This window comes from Microdochium trichocladiopsis (assembly GCF_020744255.1).
Source record: "Microdochium trichocladiopsis strain MPI-CAGE-CH-0230 chromosome Unknown B0I36scaffold_6, whole genome shotgun sequence".
In the NCBI taxonomy this organism is placed as follows: domain Eukaryota; kingdom Fungi; phylum Ascomycota; class Sordariomycetes; order Xylariales; family Microdochiaceae; genus Microdochium; species Microdochium trichocladiopsis.
Genome location: NW_025763549.1, coordinates 32,602 through 41,614, shown reverse-complemented (window position 1 = coordinate 41,614; position 9,013 = coordinate 32,602). Strand labels below are relative to the sequence as shown.

The 9,013-nt window shown below is 53.1% G+C and overlaps 4 protein-coding genes across 4 annotated transcripts; 2 read left to right on the top strand and 2 right to left on the bottom strand.

Annotated features, from left to right (window-relative positions):
- Nucleotides 1–1,607: 1,607 nt before the first annotated feature.
- B0I36DRAFT_126023 (uncharacterized protein) lies at nt 1,608–3,665 on the top strand. The gene is made up of 2 exons (XM_046148115.1): nt 1,608–1,634; nt 1,840–3,665. The coding sequence occupies exon 2, from the start codon at nt 1,987–1,989 to the stop codon at nt 3,472–3,474; it is 1,488 nt and encodes a 495-aa protein (XP_046011032.1). The 5' UTR covers nt 1,608–1,634; nt 1,840–1,986; the 3' UTR covers nt 3,475–3,665.
- Nucleotides 3,525–4,186, bottom strand: B0I36DRAFT_324510 (uncharacterized protein). Its single transcript, XM_046154117.1, has one exon. It carries the CDS (start codon nt 3,894–3,896, stop codon nt 3,642–3,644), a length of 255 nt encoding a protein of 84 aa, XP_046011031.1. The 5' UTR covers nt 3,897–4,186; the 3' UTR covers nt 3,525–3,641.
- A 126-nt stretch (nt 4,187–4,312) lies between these two features.
- B0I36DRAFT_324508 (uncharacterized protein) lies at nt 4,313–4,880 on the top strand (the record flags this gene model as incomplete). The annotated part of the gene is made up of 1 exon (XM_046154116.1): nt 4,313–4,880. A coding segment is annotated over exon 1 (306 nt), but the record flags the coding sequence as incomplete, so codon positions are not given.
- A 1,063-nt stretch (nt 4,881–5,943) lies between these two features.
- Nucleotides 5,944–7,265, bottom strand: B0I36DRAFT_268838 (uncharacterized protein). The gene is made up of 2 exons (XM_046151252.1): nt 6,720–7,265; nt 5,944–6,667 (listed from the first exon to the last, which is right to left on the bottom strand). The coding sequence occupies exons 1-2, from the start codon at nt 7,209–7,211 to the stop codon at nt 5,987–5,989; spliced, it is 1,173 nt and encodes a 390-aa protein (XP_046011029.1). The 5' UTR covers nt 7,212–7,265; the 3' UTR covers nt 5,944–5,986.
- Between the last annotated feature and the right edge of the window lie 1,748 nt (nt 7,266–9,013).

The following is a 9,013-nucleotide window of genomic DNA, read 5'->3' as shown; positions in this document are numbered from 1 at the left end:
CCGTGCAGCTTCACCTTCGATTGTACCAGGGGATTCAAGCGCTCCAGAACATTCCGTCTCACCTAGGTCGCTCGGGTTCTTGAGCCCGGCCGGTCCGCCTCTTCCGACTCCAGCCCCAAAGCGACTGCTTTAGTGTTCCGCTGCCAACGGGTCCTTTGATCCGGGAGAGGTTCAGCGAAGGTCTCAGTATCATGGCGGGCGGGCGGCTGAGACAAGAACCACCAGGAACTTGTCCCAGGTTTGTCCTTAAGCCACGGACGGCGAGCTGAAATGTGAGACTTGACACATCACCATCGTCATAAGACAGTGAATTTGCGGCCATGAAAATCCAACTTCAGACTGACAGCACAGAACGGCAGAGACGCCCCTGTGACCATTCTTCGCAGCCCAGTCCTCATGTCATAGGCTCTCCCCGGCGTTCACGGCATGCTTTTGCTAACAATTTCGCCTTCCGGCTAGGGCCCGAAGAATAGAAGAATAAACTCATGGCAGCGTCGTCTTGGCACAAGGGGGCGACATCTTAATATCCGGGGCGGGCTTGCCTCAACACAGCTAGCCGAAGCTTCCCGGCCTCGCATTATTCGACATCTCCGACGGGCTGTAGGCCCGAAGCAAGGGAGGGCTCGTTCAACCCCACTGTTCCTGTCAACCATGCACGAACTCCTTCTTTCTCTGTTGGATCATCGATCTGCATGATCAACACGAGGGTGTGTGATGGGGTCTCAAGGTCTGACCTGAGGAAATGCTCGAGACTGCAGGCCCGAACATCACATTGACGTCTCCAGTGACGGCAGTGACGACAAGCGGCGACACAACGCAGGAGAACCTTCAGACCCTGACGTCTCACTTTTCAACTGCCACCACTTCCCTTCTTTCGTTGAGCGTAGGACTATTTGTGCATGACCTACACGGACACCGATTTCGAATCTGACTGTATGAAAGCATGTGGATTCAACACATCCCAGCTTCTGGCATGTGACTGAGACATATCCTCATGTTTAAGAAACGCAGCCAATGGGATGGCTCATGATTGAATGGATGCTGACCAGGTGCTGCCTCATGTCGTGCCAACTCCTGGCAACCCCGCTTCAGCCCTTGGGTTAAACTCTATGCTGCCTGGTATCACACCTTTCGTATAAGCCGTCTTGGCAGTATGGGCGTAGCTTTCCTCACGCATATATTCCTGTAAGCTTCCGTAAATAGCGGTCAACCCAGGTACATGTACTTAACCTAGTGTGAAGTAGGATTGTAGAACATAGCATGATAAGTAAGCTTTAGCATGTAAATAAGAGGATCGTTCGTAGAGGTGCTCATAGAAAGGGTGGTATGAGGTGAGGATCATGGGAAGGTCTCGAATGTTTAGAGAAGGCTATCAAGATCCGCTAATTATATGTACCGGCTAGCGGCTTGCTGTAAGAAAAGGGACCTGTGACAAGCAATTGCATTCCGATGCTGTGCATGCAGCTGGAGGGGTAATGGGAGTTGGAGGCTGAGCTCTTCTACTTCTACCAACCACGCTCCTTCCTCGCCTGGTGTGTAGCACAGAGAACTTCAAACACCATCATCTCCTACAGGGTCCTCTCCGAGGTCATCTTTAGCATCCAACCAACACTGCATCCCACAGCACCAACATGGTAAGCAGCCACACGGACGCGATCCCCCCTTCATCCAAAGAAGCAACACACAAGTCTGCGCCCGGCGCTTGTGCGAATCACAGAACGAGCTTCGACCGGTACGATCAAGACACGCACTCAAAGATGGCGGCCGCGAACGAGCATCCATCCGTCCGGACACGGTGGTTCAGATCCAAGACAGGCTGACAGAGATGGTCTCATCTAGTCTATAAAGCTCTGTTGCTCCCGCGCCCTTGCTCGCCGACTCGCGGACCTCAGTAATTCAACCAAACACTTCTCACCAGATCGTTTCGCACATCTTTCCTGCACTCAGCCACTTCCTTGACGCGCATCTCCAACCCTTGCATACATCATGGCCAGCGAGATCACCCTCGACGGGGATATCATTGCTCCATTGAACATCACACACCCGGCCCCTGCCCTCGATCTCGCCGGATTCCAATGGTGCCCAGTCGGCGGCGGGCCCAAGAAGGCCCCAACATCCAAGCTTTCCAGGCGCTTGTCTCGCGATGGCGAGGAGGTACCCTTGACGGAAGACCAGCCGCCGGCATCGGATGAAGCTCAGAAGAACGAACAGCTCCATGTCCCAGGCGGACCGGGGTCGGAGCCTGAGAAGATTCTCCCTTTCCCGCTTGAGCAGTTCAAGGGTTCCTACGCCGGCAATGGGTTCAACTTGATTTGGGTACCGAGCACCTTCCAGACACTCGGCAACTCTTGTGGAGACGGACCCAACGACAATAGGCTGCTCCTCAGTCTCACCACCGAGCAACTGACCTTTGGCCCGACCCTTGGCAAGATCCCGAACCGTGGGTTCCGTAACCAGGATGACATCTTCCTCGGCGGGCTTGCCTATCTCCAAACCGTCCAGGATACGACCAATGTGGAGACTGGAAAGGGCGATAAGCCAAGGTCCAGCAAGGGTTCCGGCATTCACTTCGAGCCCGGCATATGGCTTCACGTTCCGGCGGCCGACTTCCAGGGGGGCCGCGACACCATTTGCCGCATGGCCTCCATTCCTCACGGTACGACAATCAACGCGCAAGGATTCGTTCCCGAGAGGAACACCTCCACCGTGATCGGTGGAGAGCCCAAATTTCCCCAGTTCGACAAGCTTGACACCACGCCATTCATTATCGGGAGGCCTGAGGACAAACAAAAGTTCTTTAAAGTGGAGATGAACGCCGAGAGAGAGAACCTTACGCGACGGGTTCCGGCGAACCTCGAGAAGTTCAACGCCCAAGGCACTGGCAGAGTCACCACGGAGATCATCCAGAACCCCAATCTCGTTCTCCAAAATGCCATCGACACCAGCAACCTCGACATCAAGGAAACAATCACCTTCAAGGTCACCACAGGCAACTCAAACTCTGAACTCAACGCCGGCGGGACTGCCAACATCGCCTTCCTCGCCGGCCCGCAAACTCCGTTCGTACAACCCCCGGTCATATCCGCAAACACTACGCGCCAAGTCAAGGGTGTCATGATCCCTTCGCCCGGCGAGGGTGACGACCCGAACGCTCACACCGAGTTCATGACCTCCACGTTCTACATCGAGCGGATCGAGTATGACGTCGTTGTCAACAAGATGGAAGAAGGTGAGACGCAGGTCCTGTTGGCGTCGTTTCCTCCCGGAGCGAGGGCGCCTACGCCGAAGTTTGCGATCACGGCGCCACCGGGTGGTGTCACGGAGAGGAAGACAATCAAGGTGCCCGGCATCCAGATCCAGTATTCGCAGACCGTGAATCTGAATTTTGGGCCGGGCGCAATATTGACGTGGCCGCATGTTAGCGTGGCGACGCTGGTGCCGACGGACCCGCAGCCGTTTAAGATAACTGAGTGAAGTTCAAGCCTTCAAAGGTGGCAAAGACATTAAGTGGAACAGATTCAAGTCGGTATTTCCCATGTCATTTCAACAGTCTGCAGTGCAGCACTCTAGCTAGGTTCTATCTCAAGTGTAAGCCAAATGTCAGCCTGTTCATTCAACACCATAGCTCAACTCCCCACCGCCTAAGCCTCCTCCCCAACATTCAACCCCGCCGGCCTCCCATCCGTATTCTCCGGATACACCGTATGCTCCGTCGAATAGCTCCGAATCCCATTCTCGTCAAAACTCACCTCCGCCGACGAAACGCACACCACCAACCCCGGCACCTCCTCCCACGGCACATCCACACCCGCTTCCACCAGCACACGCCAGTGCAGGTGGTCTTTTAGGTGGGGGACTATGTGCTCTGGTTCGAGGGAGGGGATTTCGCCTTGCATGAAGTCCTGTGGTGGATTTTAGTGAACTGGGTAATTCCCATTTTGGGGAAATAAAAATGTGTACGGAGGTGAGATACAATAAGAAAGGGGAGGAGCGTCCACGGTGTGCTTGAGCAAGGGGGGAGACCGTGGTGAAGGAATAGAAGGAAGAAAGCAACACTCACGATCCGGATTGAAAGGCCCGTCGAAAATGATGACCTGGTAAGGGCGCCCGAGGATGTGCTTGGTGGCGCGGGTGTTAACGGTCCAGTCGGTGTAGGTGTTGTTGGCGGTGAGGAGGGAGGAGGGGTCGCGGGAGGTGGTCACGGTCTGGGTGCCCTGAGATGCTGACGTGGTGATTTCGGTGGTGGGGACTTCCAGGGGCGCGACTTGGGGAGGCTCTGACTCGGATGCGGTGATCTCGGTGGTCGTTACTTCAAGGGGGGCGGCTTCAGGGGCACTTCATCAACAGAAACCTCCGCCACAGCAACCTCAGTCATCGTAATCTCCGGCTGAAAGGCCACGGCCGTCCCTCGGTAACCAGGGGATCATCTCCAGGATATTTGGGCTGCCGAGGAGGAGTATGCCATGCTCACCAAAATGCAACGACGAGGGCGGCGCATCGCGAAGGTATTTATAGCAGCCATTCATATGACGGGACGGGGGACCACGAAGAGAGAACGAGCGGTCGAGCCCTACTCAGACCAGCCGCAATCCAAAAGGGCAAGACTGAGCGAAACTCGTACTTTCACAAAGGAGCATCGAGAGGGTCAGATACCGTCAGGCTCGCGCGATCCGGAACAGGTCCTACAACCACAATCAGACTGTCCGCGCTGTTCGCCTTGTCAGCCTTCGACCTCTCAAGACAGAAAGCGACGGGCAGACTCTCATCTCCAGTTTGAGGGGCAGCTGTCCAAGAAGAAGAGGGGAAGGCGCCGGCTCACTCGTCACGCCTTGAAGATGCTCAACCGTGAGAACAAAGCAAACACCCGACGCTCACAAAACTAACAAAGAGCCTCCAAGCACGATGGGCAGAAGCTGCAGTACATGTCTGACGAAAAGATGGGGACAACAACCCGGCTGATGGGGCGCTCGTCACTCAACCTGTCTGTCCTGAACTCCAAGGCAGGGTTGCCTGCATGTGCCAAGCGATTTGAAGTGCTGCATAACCTTGCTGGTGTGACCGGATATGCGCCATGATTGTGCCCCTGGTAGCAATGTTGGCTGTGTTTGGAGCAGAGGAAGAGAAGGACGACGGCCGATTGGGTATCATGGCAGTGAGAGCATCATGCTTGAGCAATCCAGACGGGCGACCATGTTGTGAGCCTTTCGAGTTCATCACGGCACAAGACGGGTACATCAGCCGCCCATTGTCTTTCTTCACAACAAAGGCTGTCGCAAGCGATCCCAGTTGCCTCTTATGAATTTGCCTGCAGATGGTTGTGGTGCAAGTCGCCTAGATTGGATGAGAAAAGCTTTGAGACTGGACAATCCAGAGACCGTGGCGTATGACAAATCTCAGTCTTGATGTGCCTAAGCTGTGCGTCCAACAATGATACCCTGATTCTCGTTGCTGCTCGCAGCCATGACCCCGTGGTGCGCGAACCATTGCGCAGATCGCTGTAGGTCGTGCTGACTAGGAAGCCGTCCATGGGATCCTTCATATATAAGCTGGTAGGACATTGAAGGTTTTCTTCGACTATATTCACGAAACTTACCATCGTGCTTCTCACCATTCGCAAACCGGCTGATCGAACCGTGAGTTTTGCCCTATGACGCGCGAGTCCCTACCCATTCAGTAGCACTGACTTCGCCAAGACAACAGTCCATTCTTAATAGCAACACATTCAGAACCGCCTCCACTGTAAGCACCACGATATGATTGAACCCAAGCTTTGATTCTGACAAGAGGAACACTACTGGGCAGAGCTCGTTAGCATGGCTTCAAGCATCACACACAGAGCTCTACAACTACAGCGGAAACGCTTACACTACATGCGTGGCCTTCAGCTGCAACAAACAGGTCAAGCGCGGTGAAAAGTGCGATTGCGGTACACAGAATTGAAGGATCATAGGTGTTGGTCATTTACTGTCAATCGTATGGTAATACACTAGGAAGACCCGTATTGTTTGATGACCTCTGAATAAAGACCAAGCTTTCCATCCTCGAAAAGACCCATTGCGCGTGCTACATCATGTCTGTTTCTGTCGCAAAGAGCTTGCGACAAGAGTTGATCCGTCCCGATGTGAATTTCCGCCTCCCTAATGGCGCGGAGATATGCCTTCTGATCTTCGAGCGTTTGTCGCAGCTCGGCATCTTTAGGAGAGCCATCGTCATTGTAATTGGAAGGTGCATCTATCGACGAGGGCACTGTGCTAATGCCATGTGGAAACTGCGCAGAAAGTTCCCACGGAGCACTGATAGTAAACTCCCAGTCAATTGCCCCCAGCAGGTTTAGATCGTCGTCAAAGATCGTATTGTTCCAACCCCAATCGCGATTCCAGAGCGGGAACGGCCCAGAGTCTCTGACTGAAATGCCGGAAATCTCAGAGATAGACTGGGGGAAAGTTGAGACGGAATCGAGAATGCGTTTTGCGTAATCACCTGAAGCCCGTTGTATGTCTTCCGCTGATCGCGGGAACTGCGTCGCAGCTGCCCATGCTTTGAAAAATTGGGAGGCGGTGTCGAATGGGCCACCAACCCCAGCTATCGGACCCAGCTCAACTGTGCCGTCGGCGTGGAGCCGCATGATCGAGCCGATCTTTGGGAGTCTGACCTGCGACAATTGAACCTTCTCATGATAGTCAGCGTACTTCTCTGCGCAGTTAAACGGGTGTTCTTACGTGGATCCTTGCAAGATCCCGGATGACTTTCGCGATATGCTGGCGAGGAATTGTCATCTGGATATCCATTCCTGAGTTGCCGCTCAGGCACTCGAAAATAACGAATGGAGCGCCGACAACGTTATCAGGGGATAGATCGAGAGCGTATATGTGTGGTACAGGTATGTCTGTTCTGTCCTGCAATAATCTGACCACATTGACTTCGGCATTTCTCTTGTTGACAAGGATGTCGTCGCAGTATTGCCTACCCAATACATGAGGTAATTCGAGCCTGGCAAGCCATCGAGCGCCGTCCGGTGCTTCAATGATCCGAACCATATGATTGTGACCAAGCCCAACAAGTGGTAGAAATGAGCCAGTCTGTCCGTGCGCAGCAGCGAATGCTATCAGTTCATCCCAACGGATGGACTCCAAAAACGTGCAAGCACGCGTACGAAGTGGCCCGTCTGGGAGATGATGGAAATATTCCCATAGGATTTTTTTTGAATCCATGACTTTATCTGAAAAGACTGTGGCTGACAGGATAATCGCCCGACTTAAGAGGGGAAGAAGGAGGATAGTGTGAAAGGTCGAAGCCGCCAAAACAAACGAGGCTTTGTACCTGTAGGTATGTCTTACGTAATCCGCATGAGGCCAATGCTGGTTAAAGTCAGCTCCACATCTCTTGCCCAGTCATCGACCTTGCATCCCTGGACACAACCGGGACGAGTTGAGCCGCCGAAAAGAAGACGGCATTCGATACAAAAGCAGTAGTCCCTCATCTGGCAACGTCGTTTTCGAGCTTGATTTCGCCAAATGGCTCGAAGGCTCCATCGGAAGCACAAAAGAATGTCTGTTCATGAGTAGCGTGTTTGACATGATCATGAGATGTAGGCGGTCACACCAATATGGGAAGCGGTCACCATCTGCTTATAGTTCCTTTGCGACTATCTATATGTGTGTTCGTTACACGCCTTCGTCCTGCTTCCGCGTGCGTTTACAGAGGCGAATGGGCGTTTCACGATGGAGACCGATGATGATAGACTGCGTTACTGTTCGCGCCCGACAGCATAAGTTAGAGATAAGAGACATCCATATCGTCAGGAATGGCTTGCTTGTTCGTATAGTAGCGGCCAATTGGAAACGTTTGCTTTTAACACAACGAGTAATGGATATCAAAATCTGACCAAAGCAACCATTTGATTCTTGATTAGCAAAGAACCAGGCAGAGCGTAGCAACCTCTATCAGAATTATCTTCTAAGAATCTCACCAATTTCCGGGTGGCAACGGCAGCGACGCCGTCAGCAGCTACTGCCACCAGCACCACACGGCCGTGCTGATATTCGACGGCGCCGCGAGCAGTGCCGAGGGGGACAAGGACGGCAGCCAAGAGGAGGAGGAGGCCCAGGATAGGCACCACGAGCACTTTCGCGAGATCTGCCTCCGGCTCAAGGATGCCGACATCGGCGTGCAGTATGGCCGATGCGTCTTTCGATGCGGGCAGTGCGATTGCGGCGGGGTTCCAGCTTGACCAGCTGAAGAGCGGTGATATCAGTAATAGTCAAAGTCATAAGTTGTAAAGATAAAGTGAATGGTTTTTTTTCCCAACCCGGTTGAGTGTTTTGTTTTTATGTTAAGTCTATTGGAACCTCGTGAGAACAGGAAGGAATTCCTCACGGTAGAGTCTGGGCACCATTGGTAAAGCAAAAGTTCCTTTCGACTGATCTCTTTGGCTATTCTGAAACCATTTCAGACAAATGGTTGTTCCACGACTTGGCGTTAAACAGTCGTAGACCATGTACCGAACCTCTATGCATGTATAAGTAAGTAATAAATGTTGCGAAGATTGAGTTTCTTACCACGAGGGAGAGCACATAAGGGAGTTGGCTGCTGAACTCTGCCAATTATGGGTTTTAAGTCTGCCGACCCCCTGGTGACCACCCATCGTGACCAGGGGTCGCGTCGCGACGCGACGCATCCCCCCACCATACAATTTCCCATATAAACCTGATCATCTCTGTCGTGACGCGCCCCAGCCTAGACCATTACAACCCCCAGAAGTGAGGCTATCGTCATGGTCCCAAAAGACGTGCAATTGCGCGCTCTTCGCGCGTTGGATGACGTTGAGGACGGTATACCTGTTGCAGCGGCCGCCAGAAAGCACGACATCGACCGTACTTACCTACGTCGCCGCCTCAAATCTAAGCCAACTTTTCAGCAGAAGTATCAGGTATGCCAAACCCTCTCTATCCATCTGGAGGCTTATTTGGTCCGCTGGGCCATTGACCAGGCTGTAATTGGCTATGCTGCACCA